Source organism: Pelobates fuscus, chromosome 4, assembly GCF_036172605.1.
Source record: "Pelobates fuscus isolate aPelFus1 chromosome 4, aPelFus1.pri, whole genome shotgun sequence".
NCBI classification, from domain to species: Eukaryota; Metazoa; Chordata; class Amphibia; order Anura; family Pelobatidae; genus Pelobates; species Pelobates fuscus.
The window spans coordinates 162826100-162849969 of record NC_086320.1 but is presented as its reverse complement, the minus strand read 5'-3'; the positions used below and the strand labels follow the sequence as shown (position 1 = coordinate 162849969).

At 43.7% G+C, this 23870-nt stretch overlaps 1 protein-coding gene across 1 annotated transcript in view; it reads left to right on the top strand.

The window, feature by feature from the left end:
* Positions 1 to 23870, top strand: part of SYCP2L (synaptonemal complex protein 2 like) — a 139182-nt gene that overhangs the window by 22091 nt on the left and 93221 nt on the right. The window contains exons 7-12 of the mRNA XM_063453060.1: positions 5250 to 5335; positions 5420 to 5508; positions 10216 to 10250; positions 18233 to 18375; positions 18947 to 18999; positions 20041 to 20086. Coding sequence (XP_063309130.1) covers positions 5250 to 5335; positions 5420 to 5508; positions 10216 to 10250; positions 18233 to 18375; positions 18947 to 18999; positions 20041 to 20086 — 452 coding nt within the window. The remainder of the gene's footprint in view (positions 1 to 5249; positions 5336 to 5419; positions 5509 to 10215; positions 10251 to 18232; positions 18376 to 18946; positions 19000 to 20040; positions 20087 to 23870) is intronic.

Here is a 23870-nt window from a genome sequence, read left to right as displayed (position 1 = left end):
AGAGCTAAAATACAGCAGCATGTGGACCATTTTTAGCCCAAGGCAGCTCATCTCAGGCCTTTTTTAGTCAAATGTATCGCCCACTGTCAGTCCCTTCGGGATCCATCTCGCATTCATCTTAATAAAGGTGAGGTAATCTAGACTTCTTTGACCTAGGCGACTTCTCTTCTCAGTGACAATACCTCCTGCTGCACTGAAGGTCCTTTCTGACAGGACACTTGAAGCGGGGCAGGCCAGAAGTTCTATCGCAAATTGGGATAGCTCAGGCCACAGGTCAAGCCTGCACACCCAGTAGTCAAGGGGTTCATCGCTCCTCAGAGTGTCGATATCTGCAGTTAAGGCGAGGTAGTCTGCTACCTGTCGGTCGAGTCGTTCTCTGAGGGTGGATCCCGAAGGGCTGTGGCGATGCGTAGGACTTAAAAAGGTCCGCATGTCCTCCATCAACAACACGTCTTTAAAGCGTCCTGTCCTTGCCGGCGTGGTCGTGGGAGGAGGAGGATGACTTTCACCTCTTCCCCGGTTAGATTCCCGTTGTGCTGTGACATCACCCTTATACGCTGTGTAAAGCATACTTTTTAATTTATTTTGCAAATGCTGCATCCTTTCCGACTTGTTGTAATTCGGTAACATTTCCGCCACTTTCTGCTTATACCGGGGGTCTAGTAGCGTGGACACCCAGTACAGGTCGTTCTCCTTCAGCCTTTTTATACGAGGGTCCCTCAACAGGCACGACCGCATGAAAGACCCCATTTGCACAAGGTTGGATGCCGAGCTACTCATTTCCTGTTCCTCCTTCTCAGTGATCTCAATTAAGGTATATTCTTTCCCCCCCTAGCCACGTACAACACCACGGGTACCAGATAGGTGACAATGAGCACCCTGGGATGCCTGTTGTGGTTGGTCTTCCTCCTCCTCCTCAAAGTCACATTCCTCCTCTGACTCCTCTAACTCATCCTCTTCCAGCGATGCTGATAAGGCTGTTTCTGGTGGCGATGGTGACCACAACTCTTCCTCTTCATGCTCATCTACGGCCTGATCCAGCACTCTTCGCAGGGCACACTCCAGGAAGAAAACAAATGGTATGATGTCGCTGATGGTGCCTTCGGTGCGACTGACTAGGTTTGTCACCTCCTCAAAAGGACGCATGAGCCTACAGGCATTGCGCATGAGCGTCCATTAGCGTGGCAAAAAAAATTCCCAGCTCCCCAGAGGCTGTCCTAGCACCCCGGTCATACAAATATTCATTAACGGCTTTTTCTTGTTGGAGCAGGCGGTCGAACATTAGCAGTGTTGAATTCCAACGTGTCGGGCTGTTGCAAATCAAGCGCCTCACTGGCATGTTTTTTTTGCCACTGGATATCTGCAAAGTGCGCCATGGCCATGTAGGAACGCCTGAAATGGCCACACACCTTCCTGGCCTGCTTCAGGACGTCCTGTAAGCCTGTGTACTTAAGCACAAAGCGTTGTACGATCAGATTACACACATGTGCCATGCACGGCACATGTGTCAACTTGCCCAACTTCAATGCCGCCAACAAATTTGTTCCGTTGTCACAAACCACTTTGCCGATATCCAGTATCTGCGGAGTTGGGCCCCGCTTGTTTCGCGTGGGAAAAGCTAGAGGACTGCCTTTGGGGTACCTCTTGCCTGTTTGTGTTCGTTCAACGCACTACAAAAAAAAAAAAAAAAAGTGGGAGACAAATATACAAACTGTTGTAATTCCTACACCATTCACCTGATTTGGATGTAAATACCCTCAAATTAAAGCTGCAAGTCTGCAGTTAAAGCACATCTTGTTTGTTTCATTTCAAACCCATTGTGTTGGTGTATAGAGCCAAAAAGATTAGAATTGTGTCGATGTCCCAATATTTATGGACCTGACTGTGTGTGTGTGTGTGTGTATATATATATATATATATATATAACAAAGTAATAGAAAACAGCACTCCAGGGACTTCAAAAGTATAGTGAAAAAAGTAACTTAGCTTTTATTCAGGATCCTGATGAAAGTTCTGCACAAGAACTGAAACGTTGACACTTTGTGGCAGTTGATGAATAAAAGCTAAGTTACTTTTTTCACTATACTTTTGAAGTCCCTGGAGTGCTGTTTTCTATTACTTTGTTCTATTATTATTGCCAACAAGCACCGGGCTTTACTTTATCATAACAGGAGTGCAAGCATTTGGATTTATATATATATATATATATATATATATATATATATATATATATATATATATATATATATATATATATATATATATATATATATATATATATATATATATATATATATAATATCTCGATGTTTGTATATATAAATAAAAAATCACATGAAATATATATCCATATACAAAATTGCATAAAGATTTTCATAAATATACACGTAGATGTCAAATGTATAAATATGCATATATATTTAAATTCTACGTGCATATTTATGTAATATTTTTACATAATCAAGTCATTTTATTGTTTGCTATTTGAGGGACCTGCATGACAACCCTGGCCGAAAGTCCAAAGAATTTAATTTTACTTTTTACTAGCACTGTATTTAACCCTGTACCGTTACATAAAACCTGTACATTGGGGGGTACTGTTTTACTCGGGAGACTTGCTGAACACAAATTAGTGTTTCAAAACAGTAAAACATATCACAGCGATGATATTGTCAGTGAAAGTGACTTTTTTGCATTTTTTACACACACACAGCACTTTTACTGATGATATAATTGTTGTGATACGTTTTACTGTTTTGAAACACTAATATTTGTGTTCAGCGAAGTCTCCCGAGTATAAAAGTAACCCCCATGTACAGGTTTTATAGAGTTTTTGAAAGTCACTGGGTCAAATATAAGGCTTGATTTTTTTTTTTTTTTTACATTGAAATTTGCCAGATTGGGATGTTGCCTTTGAGAGCGCATGGTAGCCCAGGAATGAGAATTACCACCATGATGGCATACCATTTGCAAAAGTAGACAACCCAAGGTATGCAAATGGGGTATCTTCAGTCTTTTTTTTTAGTAGCCACTTGGTCACAAACACTGGCTAAAGTTAGTGTTCATAATTGTGTTTTGCATTTTCCACACACAAACAGATAAATGCTAACTTTGGCCAGTGTTTGTGACTAAATGACTACAAAAAAAAAAAGACTGGATATACCCCATATTGAATACCCTGGGTTGTCTACTTTAAAAAAAAAAAAAAAAAAAAAAAGTACATGTGAGGTGTGATTCAGATATTTATGACAGACAAGTGTTACAATGTCACTATTGATTTATTTATTTATTACTGCTATTTATAAAGTGCCAACAGATTCCGCAGCGCTGTACAATTAGTGGAGAAACTTACAATATACACAGACAAATACAAGAGGTAGAGAGAGCCCTGCCCGTAAGCTGATATCTAGCCATTGGAGCTCTTTTATACAAAGTGCTTGGCTAGATGGCCCGTGAGCTTACAATCTAAAAATATATATTTTGAAACCGCAGTTTCCTACTTGTACTTATAGCCCTATAATTTGCAACAAAAAAAAGCGGGTAAACACTGGGTGTTTTTAAACTCAGGACAATTTTTTTTTTAAATCTATTTAGCAGTTTGTTCATTAGCTTTTGTAGATAAGTAAAAGATTTTTCAAGTAAAAGTAAAAAAACATGTTTAAAAAAAATAATAATTTTTTAAAGTAAATTATATGACATGATACAAATAATAGTATGTAAAGAAAGCCCTTCTCGTCCTGAAAAAAAATAATATATAACTTGTATGGGAACAGAAAATGAGAGAGAAGAAAATTACAGCTAACACCACAAAAGCGAAGAGAATAACATTAATTATATTGTTGCAATGGTACCTGTCAAATGGTGGGATATATTAGGTTGCAAGTAAAGTCAGTTCTTGAATTTCATGTGTTGAAAGCAGGAAAAATGACAAAGTGAAAAAATCTGAGAGACTTTGACAAGGACCAAATAGTGATGGCTGGATGACTGGGTCAGAGGATCTCCAAAATGGCAAGTCTTGTGGGGTGTTCACACTATGCAGGGATTAGTACATACTACAAGTGGTGCAAGGAAGGACAACCAGTGAACTGGCATCAGGACATGGGAGTCAAGGGCTATTTGAAGCATGTCGAGAGCGAAGGTTAGCCAATCTAGTGTGATCACACACGGCTAATATAGCTCAAATTGTTAAAAACAAACAAACCATAATGCTGGCTGTGATATAAATGAGTCGGAACACCCAGTGCATCTCAGTTTGCTGCATGTGAGGGTGCATAGCCACAGACCGGTCAGAGTGCCCATGATGACACCTGTCCACTGCAGAAAGTGCCTTCAATGGAGATGTGAGTGTCAGAACTGGACCATGAAGCAATGGAAGAAGGTTGTCTGGTCTGATAATTCACATTTTATTTTGGATCAGGTGGATGGCCGTGTACTTGTGCATTGTTTACATGGGGAAGATAGAGCAGCAGGATGCACTATGGGAAGAAGGCAGACCAACAGAGGCAGTGCTATTCTCTGGGCAATGTTCTGCTGGGAGACCTTAGCATTCATGTGGATGTTGCTTTGACACGTACCACCCACCTAAAGATTGTTGCATACCACGATCGTACATGCCTTCATGGTAATGATGTTCTCTGATGACAGTGGCCTCCTCTCAGCATTTCACATTGCAAATATTGTTCAGGAATGGGTTGAAGAACATGACAAAGAGTTCAAGATGTTGACTTTGCCTCCAAATTCCCCAGACCTTAATCAGATTGAACATCTGTAGAATGTGTTGTAACAACAAACACCTCACACATCGCAGGGCTTAAAGAATCTGCTGCTAATGTCTTGGTGCCAGATACCACAGGACACATTCAGGTCTTGTGAAGCTCATTCATCGACGCAGCAGAACGGTTTTGGCAGTATGAGGGGGACCTACACAATATTGGGCAGGTCGTGTTTAATGTGGTGGTTGATCAGTGTATGCTTATATCTGTTGGTAAAAAGTTAAATAAGTCTATTACAAAAATGCCCGACACGTGTTCTGGACATATACTCAACTAAACCATGAGTTGTTTTTGTTTGTTTGTTTGTTTTTTACACTCTTTGTCAATATGCTTGACGTATGTACCCATAAGTGCTTTGTGACCAGGATTATTATACTGCTAACTTGTGTTTGAATTTTTATTTCAAAATAGCAAGTGTCTTTATTTCTTTTTTTATTTTTTTCTTCTTCTTCTTTTATTATTATTATTATTATACAGGAAGAAAGCAGCTGTTGGACTCATTTTTGTTTAGGCTTGCACTAATAGTAACAGAAAAATGGCCACCTTGCCATGTCCGTTTGGAGGTACGCTTTATTTATCGTTTCTGAATGAGCTATTTTACAAGTGCTGTTCTAACACAGTTTGTCACTCATTAAACCCTGGAATAGGCACTGAGGACTTTAAATTTCATCCTGGATAATTGCTCTCGAGAGGAAAAGAAGAGGCTTCAGTCTTGTGAAGAGTTGTGCATACTAACGTAAGTGCCCTATTGTCAAAAGTTAGTATTAAAAGCATGTGGGAGTTTAACTATAAGAATTAATTGGTTCATAGTTTAACCAATGACTTGGTGCAGGTAGTAATTTTAACAAGGCAGCTAGAATCCATTCTCTTGCCCATATTTTGTAACTAATTTTGTAGTTTTAGATTGATAACAGAAATTACTTTGAGTTGAGGAATATTGTCTGCCTGTACAATGTGGAAAAAAGTTATGAATAAATAAAAAATTAGCACAGTGTGTATTGATGTGATAAAAAATACTTCAATCCTTTCACTCCCCCTGAAAAAAAGGAATGTAGGAAGTTCTCCACGTAAGCTATGCTACCAGTTGTGTTTTTTTTTTTTTAATTTTATAACTTCTAAAGAAGAAAAAAAAATGTGAAACAGAAATTTTTGAATAATTTAAATAAATACATATTTTACAACTACGAACATGCAAACATTAAGCCCTGCACTCGGTCTACTTCCTGACGGCAGCAATGGTTACAATATGCATCAGAAAAAATACATAGAACAAAAGTAAAAAAAAAAAACTCTTTGAATATTAAATGACTGTGGCCATTAACGTGCAAGCTCACCTGCCCTATCAAGGCAAAAGCTAGTGGCTATGCGACAGCCTCCCGGAGTCAAATGCCAGAGCTGAAAAATGCTTGCGCTGTGCTCCTGCACAGATGCAGCGTTTCAGCCAATCAGGTAATCAGTATTGTCGTGGTGAGCGTGGGAATCCTAATTACGTCAGATTTTTAAAATTGAAAAACTGCGGATGGTTAGCTCATTCCACGAAGCACTGAGAATATATATTGCCCAAAACGTGGGTAAAATATATAAAAAAAATAAATAAATAAAAAAACCCAGTCAACCAGTAACAGCGTACAAAGGGTAGAGAAACTGAATGAAACATCTAAACAAAAAAAATGATTCAAGAACCCAATAGTAAAGGGAAATAAGAAAATATTTAATAAGTCGTAAAGACATATAAGATGGACTTGAAAATGTTTGTGTAATGCACACAGCTAAACAGATAACAAGGCAACAATGTATAAGCTTAAGAAAGTATCAAGCACACTGAAACTGGAGCATCATTACAAAAAATTAAGTTCTGTAAAGATAAATGTAAATGTTGTAACAAGTTTCTGAAAGCACATTTTTGTTATGCAGGGTGCACATGAGAATTCCATATTACACATAGTACTAGCATCCAATCTTCCTACTTAGGTGGATCCTTGGTTTGTTGGTCTTGTTTTGGAGTACAGTTATAGTCTGGGAAAAAAAAAAAACAGAAAGTAGTTAGAAATAGGCTGAATATCTACAAGATAGCCTTATGTAAAGAAAAACAATCTACCACCAGCAGGAAAAACCCTTACCCTAGGGGAGGGTGGGACGGGTGCTATTGCTAGGTGGTTATTCTCATCCATAAGACAAAGAAAGTTTGCAGATCATAGATTCCTGCTTCCAAGACGGTCAGAGAAGAGTTGAAGTCTATTCTGGGGTTAGAAACACCACTTTCTCATCCCCTGTTAGAGCAGCTGTTTGCGGTTACTCTGACATCAGATGCCTCAAATCACGGTTGGTGTGCGTTTACAGTCCAAAACGCGATAAGAGGAATTTGGTCAGACCAAGAGAGACTCCTTCATATAAACATCTTGGAGTTAAGAGCAATAAAATTTGCTCTCCAGGGCCTAGTTCCTCTAAACCAGTTACCGATGTCGGTAAAAGTCCAATCAGACAACAGGACATTGGTGTTTAAAGGCTCTAGATCTTTGGTCTTGGGCTTTGGCAAACAAAGTTCGGGTTTACACAGAACAAATTCCAGGAGAGGCGAACAAGCTCAGAGATTTTATCTCTCTCGCCAGAGTTTCTCTGTCAACGGTTCAATTAATGATTGCACTATTCCAATGGATAAGAAATTAATTTTGGCCAGAGACAAGTAGTTCAGTTTGCATCCCAAACCTCTGCACAAACTCCCAGGTTTGACTCCAGGATGTGGACAAAGGGAGCTTGGAAAATGGATGCACTGTTTTTTTTCAATGCACAGATGTTCCAGCCCCTTATGTCTGTCCCCCTCCATCTTTACTGATGAGAGTGCTGGAGAAGATCCGCAGGGACAGGGTACAGAGTTTAGTTCTCGTTTACCCAGTATGGACCTCCAGACCCTGGTACCCCGTGATCCATCAGTTAGTCAAGAAAACCAAGATCCCATTGGGCATGACTGTGGACTGCTTTCAGGGAACCAGCGATCTTTTGATCAAGCTTCCGCAGCTGATGTGGATCGCAGCCCTGGTAGGCTGTTAACGCATCCCCTTTTATCGGATAAGGTTCTGGACATCATTTATTCATCTTTAAGATGCAGAACTAGGGTAAGATATAAAGAGATGATTGAGCAATTCAAAGAATGGGAGGTTGCTTTTCTATCTACTTCTCAGGGATCTGATACCATTCAATTGGCTTTAGAATTTCTTACCCTTAAGGTACCCCTTCTGGTTTAGTGGTCAATACCTACCCATCTGAACGTTGCTAAGTTTCCCTCGCTCAGCGGAAGCTGCTGAACGTACTACTTCCTCAGATTCCCAGTCTATTTCTGGAGAGCCATGTCTAGAACTTGAACGGCTTTGGGAGTATGAATGAGCAAGCGCTCTAGAAGAGGAAGGAGAAGGACTCTCTAACCTCCAACTAAATTTGTCTTTTTTTTTCTCTGGAAGATGTTTCTGGTGCTCAAACGAGGGAAACACACTTGCTCTCTTGGTATCCTGTCCCTTTAATATTGCACTTGCTCAGACGAGTATGAGTTGAAGGGGAAGCATAAAAACTCTCCTCAGGCGAGCAACTGGCCGGACAGACCAGCCGCCTTTCTTTATTCTTTTTACATAGGACTGGGACCATATATGTCATGGCAAGGGTGCATAATACATTATTGCACTATGGAATATTGTCCTTTTAATGTAATTTATGTAGTGCATTGATGACCTGCCTGCCTGGTAGAGGGGGTATTGTCCATTTGAAAAGGGGTTAATTTGACTGTATGGAGGTCAGAAGGTTTAAAGCCTTAATTCCTCTTTGAAGCTGGGACCCCCACAAAGGTCAGATGACAGAAGGGGTAATGTAAATTGCATAGGAATGTGAAAAGGGTCAGATGGGTTACCATATGCATGGATCCTGTGATTAATCAAAGGCTTTGCAAGGTGTGAGATTCTACACTAGGGATTTCGGCATTCCGAAATTCTGGACTTCGAGACCACAGTATTAGGGAGTTATCTACCAAAAGGCTGAAAAACCTAAATTGGTCTTTCAGCCAAATTTACTAATACTAAGTAAAAATTACTTAGTATTAGTAAATTATGCCGCTACTCGCTATACCGTGAGTAGGGGCATGTTTATTAAACAGTGAGCAGCCTGTGACTGCTCACTGTTAAAAAAGACATCTAAAAAAAAAAATGTCCCCCCTCCCGAGCCCCCACCCATGCCGCGCGAGTGGGGGCTTCCAACCTGAATCTAACCGATCGGAGGGTGGGGGCCCTAAAGTAAAATAAGGGGGGGACCTATTGCCCTCCCCCCCAGCCCCCACCCCTGAGTGGCGGGTGGGGGCCCTAAAGAAGAATAAGGGGGGGGGGTAAACCATTTAGTACATACCCTTTCCAGGGGCCGGCCAGGGTCCTCTGTTCAAGCCGCGCGCGGTCCTCCTGCTGCACGAGCCGCGCACGGCTCATCCGACGGCTGCAACAGGAAGGCGGGCAGTGACCGCGAGAAGCGGTCACGTGTCCCGCCTGACTCTAAGAGCGCGCAGCGGGTCTTGGGCGCGCTCTTAAAGGGACAATGGGAGCCTAAATTGGCAAAGGCTTCCCATTGGTCCCTGTCATGCCACACTCCCCATACACTTACCTTTTGGGGGTTTGGATGTGACAGGGGCCAATCAAAATAGATGCTAAGGTATTTATACTCACCTATTTTCCCTTAGTTCCTTGCCCTATCGTGGTTTCTGTTTCAGTTCCCTTTAGCGCTTGTTGTGTTCCTTCGTACTTGACCTTGGCTTTGTTTCTGACTACGTTTTCTCTTTATCCATAGAAACATAGAAACATAGAATGTGATGGCAGATAAGAACCATTCGGCCCATCTAGTCTGCCCAATTTTCTAAATACTTTCATTAGTCTCTGGCCTTATCTTATAGTTAGGATAGCCTTATGCCTATGCCACGCATGCTTAACTCCTTTACTGTGTTAACCTCCTTATCTGTTCTGTTTGCCGGCTGGCTGTTTACCGTGTACCAGACCCCGGCTAGTCCTAGTTTAGGCTGTCTCATTGTGCCCTTGACCTCGGATCACTCCTGACTCTGTACTCCTCTCATATAGTCCGGCCATTCTAAGGTCCGGTAGACGTATCTCCCCTCTGTGTGTTGTCTTCTGTTGAGTTGAATCCTGCGCGTTGGGGTATATTTTCTAGTAGACAGCCACTAGAGGTGGAGTTAACCCTGCAAGGTAATTATTGCAGTTTATAAAAAAACTGCAATAATTACACTTGCAGGGTTAAGAGTAGTGGGAGTTGGCACCCAGACCACTCCAATGGGCAGAAGTGGTCTGGGTGCCTGGAGTGTCCCTTTAAGGTATGTTGCTTAAAATTAAAACGTTCCAGCAATGTTTTAGGTTTTATGTATAGATTAAGTAATTTTACTAATGTATCTCTATCTCCTCACCAGGCAAGATTTGGCAAGAACTATATTAGAGGCTGGAGGTAAGTTAACTATTTCAATTATTTACCATAACATTACATCTGAAAATCTTCCTGTTTGCTTGATTAGAAGAATGTATTTTGAAAATATAGGTTGTTTACAGCACAGATGAAATACATATACATTTTTTGTCATCAGATACCCAGTTGATTGCCTTAATCAAACTATTAAAATAGTTTTAAAAGATATAGATAGGGGGGGCGTGGTTTGTGGCCGAGCGAGCTGGACGTGTCCGGGTAGAGCTCTGCTGCGACCGCGGTGCCAACAGCCTATATTAGCGGAGACGAAACTCTAAAACTACAAAATCAGGTGGGGGAAGCACGATGGATAAAAGAGCCCCACGAAAGCAGGCGAAAAAAGCAACGGAGACGGTTACAGTATCCGATATGTTTGCGGCCTCTCGCGCTGTGCGATCGAGCACGCAAGATGGCGGACGAGATGGCCTGGGCACACCCTGTTCGCCTTCGAGCCCTGCGAGCAGAGGGGCCATGGGGTCTTCGGACTACGACACTAGCCAGATCCTGGCTAAATTGGCTGAAGTCCGCAACTACCTGGCCACGGATATTGTCCGCAACACGGCCGAAGTTAAAGCTGAAATTCAGGCTTTGAGGGTAAGGACGGCGGCGCTTGAGCAGCAGGTGGAGTCCACGGTCGTGGCCCACAACGCAGTCGCAGCCCAAATCAACCACTTAACCTCTCAACTATATATTGCAGAATCTGCAATTGCCGATCTTGGGAATAGATCGCGGCGCAATAATATCCGCCTCCGGGGATTACCGGAGCAGGAGGGGGAAGGGTCCCTGAGCGAGGTGGTCTTGGGGATTTTCAAACCACTTCTTCCCAGTATCCCGGATCATTTGTGGCATATATAGAGCGCATAGAGTGCTCCGTGCTAAAAGGGCGGATGGCCGGCGTCCCAGGGATGTGAACATAAAATTCTTGTCTTACCAAACGAAAGAGGCCCTGATGAAGTTTGGCAGAGATCGCCCGATTGTCCATAATGGGGTAGACCTCGCTCTCTACCAAGACTTGACCCTACAGAGACGGCGGGAATGGCGCCCTATTACTGAACTATTGCAGCGCCACTCTATTAAGTATGCCTGGGGGCATCCCTTTAGGCCGCTGGCCTTCAAAGCTGGGCGCACAAAAATTTTATTTTCAGATGGAGATCCGGTGAGATTCCTGAGCGAATTGGGGATCCAAACCCCCGATGACTTCACGGTTCCGAAGGCGCAGGCGGAGGTTCTAACTGCTCTCCCCCGCGAGTGGTATGCGGCGGAGGATTGAGGGGATCTGCTTTTCCCGTCACTATCTCCAGGCGGCTAGCCGATGTCCCGGATGGTAAGGCCTCGCGGGTGGGATAATATTGCTTGGGAGGGGGAAGCCGGACCCCACATTGTGTTGTTTTTTCCTTTTTTAATGGGGGCCCCGGCTGCCGGGATCTTATGTGAGGCCTACATGGGTCTGTGGGTTGCCCTTACCGCGGGTGGGATCATTGATTCTGGGGAGGGTTAGGGTTGCTCGCTCTCCCCGATCCTGGCCTTGATACCCACTCTAATATTTTGGCGTGCCCCTTATTTGCCTACTGACTTCATATGTTCCATCGCCCGACTTTTACATTTTTCGTTGGGTCTCTGGGGTCTGGGGACTAATGTATACTCTGTTTCTGTTTTGGCTGGGATGCGGGATCGATGCGGGGCGGCGGGTGTTATTTACGGTAGTTACAACTCCGACTGCTCTCTGTTACGTATGTTTCTATGCTGGGCTAGGATGCATTTTTTGGGTAATTCTATACGAGGGGTACGTGGCCGGTGGGGGTTGGGGCCCTGGGATCCGGGTGCGAAACTTTGTTGCAATGTTCATTTTAACAGCCCCGGACCTGGCCGTGAGGGGAGGGGTTTTCCCTTCCTTAAATTGGGGTCCATAGGTAAGCTTTCAGGGGCGAATACTACTTATGCTCTCACGTCCCCTAACTGTATGGATCCCACCTAATGAGTTTTGAATTTTGATGTGTTTCCAGGAGACTTGCTAAATCCCCGGGCTCAGAGTTATCTCTATGCTTTCTTATGCCGCTTATCCTCGTTTCGGGGACCACTGATACATGAGGTCTACTTGGGGGTGGGGGGTTAATAGTCATCGTCCCGGCCGGTAGCCCGGATCTGGAGGGTCTCTCTTCCGGGGCAGTTGTGTGTGTATATATGTGTTATATATAACCTTCTCTTATTTGATGCTCTCCATTACCAACCCCTCCACACACCAGCTATATTCCCTTATCTCTATACCTCTAAAGGTAGCCCCAAACTCTGATAGCATTTATCACTATCACCATGGGGGGAACAAACATGGAAAAAAAAAAATATATATACAATTAAGAATGATAAATAAATAATTAAATAAATAAATAAAAACAAATATAATAAAAAAAAGAGAGAATTTTTTTTGTATTTAGTACGCCTGGATTCCCCTTACTGTTAATCGCTGCCGGGAGGAGGGGACGCGGGTCTATCGGCCTCCCCCAGACGCCCAGATTAGTGCCTCCTTGAGGGGGGTCGCGAAATCGGGCACGACCCTGATGCGACCCAACAGTAATCCCCCACCGTTTGGTATCTTCTAATACCTATTAGTTAGATTTCTGTCTCCAATTTGGTTGCGCTTGGCACCCTGGGGGTGCCTTTCTTAGTTGGTCTATGTTCATGCTGTTCTGGAGCCCATTTGGTGCTCTGGAGAGGCTTCAACATATACCCTGTATTGTCCTGGCAATAGATAAGACCAGGCAATTGTTCTCTTCACTGCTACTTTCTTCACTTTCTATTCTCTCACTCTACTCTACCATCCCTAGTCTATACCTCTCCTTACCCCTCTTCCCTACTCGTGCCCTCCTGGGAGGGGCTGTCATTGTGCCCATTACGCATATTCTGTGTCGACCCCTGTCGGGTCTGACTAATAAGACTTGCTTCACCTTTAGTCCAATGTCATGCCGTTAAAGATACTATCTTTAAATATTAAAGGTCTTAACGCCCCGAGTAAAAGACGCCTCATGTTTAGGGAACTTAAACGCCTCAATCCAGATATAGCGCTCCTACAGGAGACACATATGCCAAAGGCCGCGAAGTTTGCTTTGAGGGACCACACGTTTAGAACTGTACACGAGGCAAGGGCCTTAAACAAAAGGAATGGCGTGGCTGTACTCGTACACCATAGATGCCCTTTCCGGATAGGGAATGTGACAGCGGATCCGGCGGGACGCTTCTTAGTGCTTTCGGGGAGTTTATACTCCCATACGATCCACTTCCTTAATATCTATGCCCCCAATGACCCCTCCGCCGAATTTTGGGACACTATGGCCCAAACTGTTAATGATCTACCGCATGGCATGATTGTTGTGGGAGGGGATCTTAATGCCACTCCGTGTCCAGCTGTTGACCGGAGCCAGGGAGGTGGGTTGCCGAGATCGCATAGGAGGGGGGCCAGGATAAGTTACTCCGCACATTCATCCAGTGCACTGGCCTCTTGGACATCTGGAGGGCTCACCATCCTGATGATCGCGACTATACTTTTTATTCTGCTCCCCATGATACGTACTCTAGGATCGACCTATTCCTGGTGAACTCACATTTGGCGCTGAAAATCTCGGACTCCACGATCGGATCTATCACATGGTCGGACCACGCTGAAGTCACGTTGTTGTTAGACAACTTGTGCACAGCATCTCCGTGGTCCTGGAAATTAAATACCTCTTTGTTACAGGATCCGGCCGTGGTGGAGACGATCCGTACAGAATTATCCGATTATTTCGAAAGGAATGCGGTGCCTGACCTCCGCCCGGCTACGGTATGGGCCGCTCATAAAGCGGTTATACGGGGCATATTTATCCGCGAAGCCACTTTAAAGAAGAAACTCAAAATGCAGTTGCTGTCGTCTCTCTTGGAGGCTTTGGGTAAAGCTGAGGAGAAACATAAATCTGCCTCGTCCGCCGACACGTTGGCGGATGTGCAGACTCTGCGTACCTCAGTGCGTGAGACACTTATCGACGATACGGCCAGAGCAGTGGTTTGGTCTAAGAGGACGTACTATGAAAAGTCCAATAAAATGGACACGCTGCTGGCCCGATCAATCCGCCCGAGACAAGGTCACTCCCACATCACAAGAATCAAAGACACCACAGGTAAGTACCGCACTGATCCCACTGATATTGCAAAGGTTTTCTCGGATTATTACTCAGAATTATACAACCACTCCGGGAGGGGCGGCAGTGACCAGCAACGACGCGAGGCTGATGAAACTAGAATATTTTTGGAACACTTGGCGCTGCCGACGCTGGGTGTTGGAGACGCCGCTATCCTGGGAGCGCGAATCACAGCTGACGAAATAGATGCGGCAATTTCAACATTGAAAGGCAATAGAGCCCCTGGACCGGATGGATTCGAGGGTGGTTATTACAAAGTCTTTCGGGAAACGCTTACGCCACATCTGGAGACGTTGTTTAACGATCTCATGTAGGGGGGGTGCCGGACAAGGACATGTCGCTGGCCGACGTAGTTCTTTTGCCGAAACCAGGCAGAGACGACTCGATGCCCGAAAACTTCCGCCCGATCTCACTGATAAATTATGACTCTAAAATTCTGGCTAAGATCTTAGCGACTCGCCTGAACCCCTTCCTAACGCACTTAATCCATCCGGACCAAGTAGGTTTTATACCCGGCAGACAACTGTATGAGAATACTCGGCGCAATATCGACCTTATATGGAGGCAGGCGACCAAAGGGATCCCTACCCTGATCCTACTGCTTGATGCGGAAAAGGCCTTCGATAGAGTTAAGTGGCCCTATCTATTTGAGGTTCTTCGGCACTTTGGCCTTCCTGACTCTTATATCACTGCAACTACGGCTATGTATACGGATGTTCAGGCACGGGTCCGGATAGCGGGATCAAAAGCACTACCATTTACTTTGGGCAATGGAACCAGACAGGGCTGTCCTCTGTCACCTCTGCTTTTCGCCCTGTCGCTGGAACCCTTATTACAAAAGGTGCGCATCACCCACAAAATTCGGGGGATATCAATAGTGGAAAAGCGATATGTGGTTTCCGCTTTTGCGGATGACGTACTATTAACTCTGACGTCTCCGACGGAGTCAATGGACGTGCTGGCGGCGGTGCTAGAGTCCTACGGTGACTTGGCAGGCTATAAGGTGAACCTACCCAAATCGAGCGTGCTCCCTATTTGCATGCGCGTCTCCGATGTTACCCACGTGGGGACTGTACACAATATTCGAATTGAGAAACACCATATCAAATACCTGGGGATTCACCTGACAGCAGACCCTGCCCAGCTTTTCAGACAAAATTACACCCCTTTGATTCGCACCTTGATTTCGGATATGGAAAACTGGCAGGATAAACCAATTTCATGGATCGGCAGGATCCATGCAGTAAAAATGAATGTGCTCCCCAGGATCTTATTCCTGTTTCATGCCCTTCCGGTTAAGCTGACTAGGTCTCATTTGGGTGCACTTCAACAGGCGGTGGGGAAGTTCATCTGGCAGAACAGGAAACAGAGTCTCCCGCAATATCTTATACAGAGCGCGGTCTAGGGGGGGCCTGGGATTACCACATTTTTATTTCTATTATCTAGCGGCCCAACTCACGCAAGTAGCGTACTGGCACTCTCCCCCGGATGAGAGGAGGTGGGTGGACTTAGAATCATCTCTTATGGGGCCTGATCTCCCTCAGTTCTTTATATGGGTCCCTCGGGACCATAGACCGATAACACAGATCGCTTGTCCAGCCATAGCGAACTCGGTGAAAATATGGGACGCTACGTCGGTTAAATACGGGCTGTCCTCCCGGGAATCCCCGCTGACTCCCTATCTGAGGAACAAGACTTTCACCCCAGGAATGGTCGCTAGGGAATTTAAAGGGATAGAGGGTACGGGTATTCCGCGCTTATGCCAACTCTACGAGGGCGGTACACTTCTTCAGTTTGAGGACTTACAAACTAGGGATGTTCTACGCCCATCTGATTTCTTTAGATACATTAAACTTGGGGACTATGCACAGACTCCGGCAAATAAACTATGTGCGCTGAAACCGCTTACCTTCTTTGAAACCCTATGCCTTAAGGAACAATTCTCAAGAGGCCTTATCACAAATTTATACGCGCACTTGAGTACATCCACCTCAGAATGGGGAGAGCTTAATTACATAGCCCAATGGGAAGCTGATCTTGGTGAAGAGCTGGAAGGGGTGGATTGGCAGGAGATTTGGGAAGCGTCGGCGACTTCCTCCATATGTGTATCCATGCAGGAACAAGCTTATAAAACAATGTTCAGGTGGTACACCACCCCGGTGAAGCTTTGTAGAATGCATAGGTTATCTACGGACGTATGCTGGAGAGGCTGTGGACAAAAAGGAACCTATTTGCACATGTGGTGGGAATGCCCTGTGGCCCAGAACTTTTGGAGGCAGGTGGCGGGGTTATTAAAGGATATCTTCGGCAGGGAGATAAAGCTAGACCCATGGGTGTTCCTCCTGGCCAGGCCGCTGGAGGACTGGACCAGGACCGAGCAGAAGCTGGTACATAAGGTGAATCTAGCAGCGAGGCGGGCCCTTGCACAAGTTTGGCTTCAAGCCTCGGCTCCCCCACTTCGTGTACTGCTACAAAAGATCAAAGATAATTTCCTCATGGATAAACTTACTGCGAGGGTCAGGGGCACGAATGCAAAATTTGATAAAATTTGGGCACCTTGGATAGATAGTGGCATGGGCGACTAGGAGCCGCGGGAACTAAGCTTGAGTACTCGCGCAACCCCCTCTATGCAATTCCCGGGAACCGAATATTCACCGGACTTGCTCCCCTTTGGAGGGAATATGGGGGCTTCCACTAGGAAGCCACCAGGCTGTGGCCTACTTCTTGGGAGTTGTATTGCCCAATGTCAGGAACAAAGATGCAAAGACAGGACCAAAGACATGGCCTCATACGCTGGAGTTGGGGGTCACATTACTATACCATCCCCTCCCATACACCTTCCACTCCATCCCCTCCTCCTCCCCCTCCGTCTCCTATCCCTGTAATCTTTTCTACCCCCGCTTTCACATATCTTTACTATTTTTACCTTTTTCTTTCTCTCTTCTATTTCCTCTACTATTCATCTGAATGGCTTCATAATATCTTCCATTATTTCCTGAGCCCCGCCTTTGCCCAGTCTGGAAAGGGGCACTACTGCATGGAAAGTTTATAGCTGCGTGTAATTATACCGCCGGGCGCCCCCGATACCGGGGTTGGGTGGGGTTCTTGGATAGCCTGGAGGCTCTGCCACTATGTGTATGTGTTCTTCGAAATATGAACCTCAATTTCAGGCGCTATAGCCATTCCAGATTTCTTTGGATTTTATATACGTTGAAAATTGGAAGGACACCGTCCACATATATGGACATCTCAGGGACGACTCACCAACTATGCCATCGATATTGCCAAAAACTTGTGCTTTACCCTGTATGATGTGCTTTTTATATATCTAAGCTCTTGAATATGTCCGGTCTGTGATGTCTGTATCAATGCTGTTTGTATTGATGGTGTTCAACCTTGTTATAAATAAAGAATTAAAAAAAAAAAAGATATAAACTACGATATGTACGCAATAGATTTGATCAGTGTCCCTTAATGTCATAGAAACTCTATAGAGAAATTTAGGAATGAGTTGCAGAACATGTGAGCATGCTGTAACTTAATAATTCTAGAACAAATTAGAATATTTATTAACAAAATATCGTGCTAGCCCATGATAATTTTGATTTAGTGCATTAGGCTGCTCATCCTAAATTTGTGCAGGACCATAGTAAGGATTAAGGATGGGACCGTGAATTAACTTAAGAGTAGAAGACATACTTCCCAAAGACCGTATTATTGAAGGATTACCCATCTCCTCTGGTGCTGTTTTACCAGTAAGGTCTGAACGCTATTAATTTCTCTTTACATTCAATGCAGACTATGATATCCAAGTCGCTGTTTCTGAAGCTCTGTGCAGGATGATGGTAAAGAAATGGAGGGATAGTTTTGCGTCACGATGGTTTGGGGATGGCATTCTTACTGAAGCCTTTAAAGAGATTAAGGATAAAGACTTTGAAACAGTACGTCCATTAAACATTTTTACACTGACACTTTTGTTCAATGCATGCCATCATTATGTATATTAAAATTCATATACAATACTTTGATATATTGCTATATTTGTTATATGGATAGATGTAATCTCCAAAATCGGTGTCTGGGGGCCTAATACAGCACACATCTGTTAACATTTTCATTAAAAGGTATGCAAAGGCAAGACATTGCAAATTTTGTTTATTCAAATATTTACTTAAAACTTGAAAAAATAAATAAAAGTAAACTACTAAACTGACGATCCATTATTTATTTGTGGCAGGTGAATTTTATAGGTGTGTTTTTGGCTTGGGCCATTCCGAAACAGTTTACTATACACTCGGGGATTAAGTGACTTCTGCCATTTCAATTGCCGTGGATGACCACTTCCTTAATGCCATACCAGACTGAAAGCTTGGAGGGAATCATGGGAGATGTAATCCATAGCATGAAAAAAAACACATATTTCCTGGGGGATACATTTTAGATGTGCACATTATTATTCTAGAGTTCCACTTCTAAATAAAATATGTGATCTACTTTTTATTGTTTTTTTAGGACTGTAGGAAATTTTTGAACATTTTGAATACAAGACGCCAGGACAAAAGAGGGTATGAATGAACATTTAGTTGTGCATTTTTCTTTTTCCTTACCATTTTGTTGAGTACATTAAAGATGCAGATGTCTCAATAGAAACCTGTCAACATCCTTCATTGGAATCCTTCATATTGACCACATTTTCTTAATTGTGTATCAAACCCTTTTTAAATGAAGGGTACACTGTCAGGGCTATTTACTAAAGTGGGAATTCAAAGTGAATTTTACATTTTAGGTGATAGTAGCTGAACTGGAAGCATTGCTGACTTAGAGAATGTTTCCGGTTTGGCTATTTTGTCCTTAAATATAAGTTCACTTTGATGTCTCACTTGAGTGAATAACCCTGACTGTGTTTTGGGAGTGCTAAGATTGTATATGTTATCAGTGAGACAGGCAGCAGCGTCCATTAATGGTTTGAGCAGAGTATTTAAATTGGTCTTTTGGGTTTAAATACCCATATATCATGATCTCAACCAATCCAAAGCTTACCCATAGGAAAGCATTTGGAGGCTAGGGCACATAAGCTGCAAAATGACACTCGGTGCCAATGAGATGTTCTACTGTGAAACCATCTGTCTAAAATAGCAGCGTTTTTCACTTTGCTATTTTATTAAAGCGCCTCTAGTTGCTGTCATACTGACAGCCACAAGAGGCAAGTTAAACCTGCACTGTAAACATTGCATTCCTGCAGATCCCTCACTGTTTTCAACTGCAGAGGTAAAAGGGGGCACATGGCACCCCAGACTACTTCAGTGAGATGAATTTGTCTGGGTACCTGTTCTGTTCCCTTTAAGGAGCAGATGCGTAGTCTAGACTGGCATGATTATCCTGCATGGGGCACAACTTCTCCTCTTTCTGATGTGTGTTTGGCAAGCAGTCGCTGAATATCCTGGCATGTATTCTGTCAAAAGTAGTTTAATCTTTTTGACACAGAGTATCTTGGTATGTCAGATGGCATGCAATCTAATGTTCATAGATCTCATGTAAAATAGAAATTTCAACATTTTTGTAAATCTTTTTTTTTTTCCTCTCTCTCTCTCTCATCTATTACCCAGGGTTTACACATTTCCTTGTATTACAGTTCTTGCCGATATGGATAAGGTAAATGTTTAAAATGTTTGCTTTTGGTTTTGATTTTATTGATCGCTTTTAACCACTGCAGCGGTTAGTATTCATGTAACTTTCTATAAGCATTTCATTGTGTCTAGTGGTTTAATTTATCTGCTTTTTGCCTGGTCTAAATTGTTATTGAATGTAAAGATGAGGTACGCCTGTTGCATACCTCAAAACATTTCAGAGGGACATTTTTAATTTTAGGTGTGTGAGGGAGGTATGGCCAAGAGTGTGGGTCTTAAGAGACTTCTTAGGTGACTTAATAATATCAATTTACGCAACACAAATATAATTTAGAACACAAACAAAGTATCTTATTGACGCACTGAATTTTAAACACATTTATTGTGGTTTAAAGACACATTACTGTGAGTATAATTGCTGTAGTGCTTTTTTTTTTTTTTTCCAGAATTTTTTTTTTCAATAATTTATTTTGGTTGTGCAATAAAGATTAGCAAACATTCCCGCAGAGCTACGACAGCAGCTGCAGGTGTGTCACAGTATACATTATCACGACATTTAGTTGCACAGTTTTGTGTAGTGAGTGATCAGTTAATGCTATTCTTGTCCCATTATGGGTATGTTTGTGGTCTGTCTTTGTGTCATGTAGATTTAGTCAACTCGGCATTTAAGGTGAAGGTGAAGTGATGTTAATGTGGGAAGACGTGAGGGGAAAAACATCAATGTAATGTAGTGCAAGGTATATCCCTTGTGCGTGTCCAGCCCGTGGTTTATGGGATTGTCTGTCCTGGGTCCTTGATGGGCCTCGGGTAGTGTGGGCTGATTGTGCCCTTACATCTCTCGAACGGAGAGTGTGGCTAGTGGGTAGGTTGTCTATGGGCGTCTTTGTTGAGTCTCTGTATGGGCGACAGCCTAGTGCCATGGGTGCGCTGTGGGTGGTTATACCAGGCCAACAACTCCTTCCATCTGGTTAGGCAGGTAGGTCTGCTAGCTAAGGAGCATGTGAGCAAATGAGGTGCCTTGGTCTGTAACTTCTTGGCGCGTTTTGTGCGCGCCGCAGTGTGGCCGAAGCCCTTACCGTCGCCCACCCTATTAATTTGTAGTGCCCTACGTCTCGTAATTGCGTACCTATATGGGGGGGGGTTGACTGACAGGGGTTTACTGCCTATGTGTCCCCTTGGTGCCGCCTGTGTCCCATTTAATGTTGGCCTGAATAACATAACAAATAACATTATATAATAATAATATAAAAAAAAAGAAGGAAAAAAAAAAGGTATTAAGTGATGAGTGCATTAATACTGGCCCAAAGTTCAGTGTCAGTGTCTCTGGTCTTGTCTGGCTCCGTAGCAATAATGACAGGGCAGTCTCGATGCGTGGTGTGGGGTGAGTACATATGTTGGTCCTGTGTGGCCCGTTCAGGGTACGCTTCGGAGCCCCCTGCCACTCCGCTGGAGCCGGGAAGCCCTCAATAAGGAGAGTCCTATGGGAGGTCTTGCCGCCCTAGATGCCGTGCTTCTCCGTTTTGTCTAGATCCGCTTTTCTGTTTCGGGCCTGGGTTCGCTGCCCTCGGGGTTGTTGCTTGCTATGCTGTGGTGCGCGGGTCCGGCAGCGGGAGGCTCCGTAGGAACTCCGTGTGGTCCTCCGAGGCCGTCAGCGTGTGTATCGTATCTCCCAGCGACACCACCAGGGTACCCAACAGTCCCCATCGGTACCTGATTCCCCAGTCTCGCAGGATCCGGGTTACAGGTGCGAACTTTCGCCGGTCAAGGAGGATCGCAAAGGGTAAGTCATCATATATCGAGATCCTGCAGTTAGCTATAAGTAGGCTCAGTCTTTGCCTGGCACGGGCCATGATGGAGGTCTTCGCGTTAATGTCTTTGGTCACGGCTATGATGTCCCGTGGCACATCTACGGGTGCTGTAGGAGCCTTTCGTACTCTGAAAGCTGTGACAATGGTTGGTGTTCCGCTGTCCTCCTTGATCCCAAGTGCTTGTAGGACTTCGCTGGTGAAACCTAGCAAGGCTTCTTGGCCCACCGTTTCCGGCGCCCCACGGGTCCTAACATTCCTCCGTCTGTGTCGTGATTCGAGGGAGGTTGCAGTGCGGGATAGGCGCTGTACTTGTTGGGTTAGTATGTCTATGCGGGTATTAGTGTCTTCCAGTTTTTTCCCTCTTTCTTTGTCTTTGGTCTCTATGGCTCCCATGCGGTGTCTCAGGCCCCCGATCTTTTCCTGTGCCCCAGCGAGGTCCGATTTCCACACCTCCCTTAGGTCCCGGAGGAGGTTTTTTATGTCTCCTTTAGTGGAGGGGGATTTGTCGGAGTCGGAATCCGTCCTCTGGTACACTCTGCCGTAAGCCTGGGTTGCTTGGGCCGTCTCCTCGTCTTGCGACGGCTCAGAGTCGCTGGAGCCGCGCGGATCTCCGAGCGCCATGTTTGGTCGGGCCTGTGAGGATGGCCTGATAAAGGATAGGCGAATATCGGAGTGTCTGCCACCCTCTGCGTGTGTAATTTTTCTATTTTTTCGGCCCATCTCTCTCGGGGTAGGTAATCTTCGTGGGTGATGCACTTTAGGGCAAAAAGTCGATTTTTATCTCTGTAGAGTGGGAGCTCTGCAAAAGCACGACCGCTCAGTAACTCAGCTAACCACGGCCCCCCCCAGAATTTTTTTTTAATTGTCTTCTCTGATATCATCTTTGTGTGTTCTTTACCTATTGCTCTTGTTTTTACAAAGACACTTGCTGATCTCAGGGCTAGCTCTCTTTTCAACTTGTCCCCATTGTAGAGGGATTGTGCAGCCAACCAACAGGTCCGAAGACTAACATCTGTAGTGCTTTTTTTATACACTCAAACACACAGGGCCGGCGCATCCATAAGGCGGCACAGACAGGGGTGCAAAAATCCGAATCCCCTGCCTCTGGCTGGGGACTTGAAATTTTTAAAATCACTGCAGCCTACCATGCTCTGGTCACATGGCCGCAATAGGTGTCCACAGTGCTGCCAGCAGGGGGACTGCCTGAACTGACAGGCAGTCCCCCTGCTGGTGACTAAAGTAAAAAAAGGTGAGAAAAAAAAGTGTGTGTGTGTGTGTGTGTGTGTGTATGTATATATATATGTATGTATGTATGTATGTATGTGTATATATATGTGTGTGTGTGTATATATATATATATATATATATATATATATATATATATATACACACCATACTAAGCGTATTTCTTTATTAATATATACATAGAGTAAAATTACAGACGTGTGTGTGTGTGTGTGTGTGTGTATATATATATATAACTATATTTATTTATAAAAAATAGAAAACTGTAAAAATAATTTGTAATTTTATTCTAACTGTATTTTGATATTTATATATGTATGTATATGTATATGTATATGTATATATATATATATATATATATCAAAATGCACTTAGAATGAAATTTTATATATATCTATGTATATCTCCTTGACGACCGAGGGGGGGGAGGGGGACTGCAGTTATTATTAAAGCATTTTTTTTATAATATATTATAAGTGTACTTTGAGATATATACATATATCTCAAAATACAATTATAATGAAATTATATATGTATAATATATTCTAAAATGCTTTAATTATAATATACATATATAGGAAATATAAAGTACAATGTGAGAGAAAATTAACACAAAAAAATAGACTAGGGGTAGAATTAGTTCATGGAAAGTGTTAAAATACCACCATTTACAATACCCTAGGGTGTCTACTTTTCAAAAATATATGGTTTGATCGGGGTTGTCAGGATATTTATATCGGCAGACATTTTGCGCTA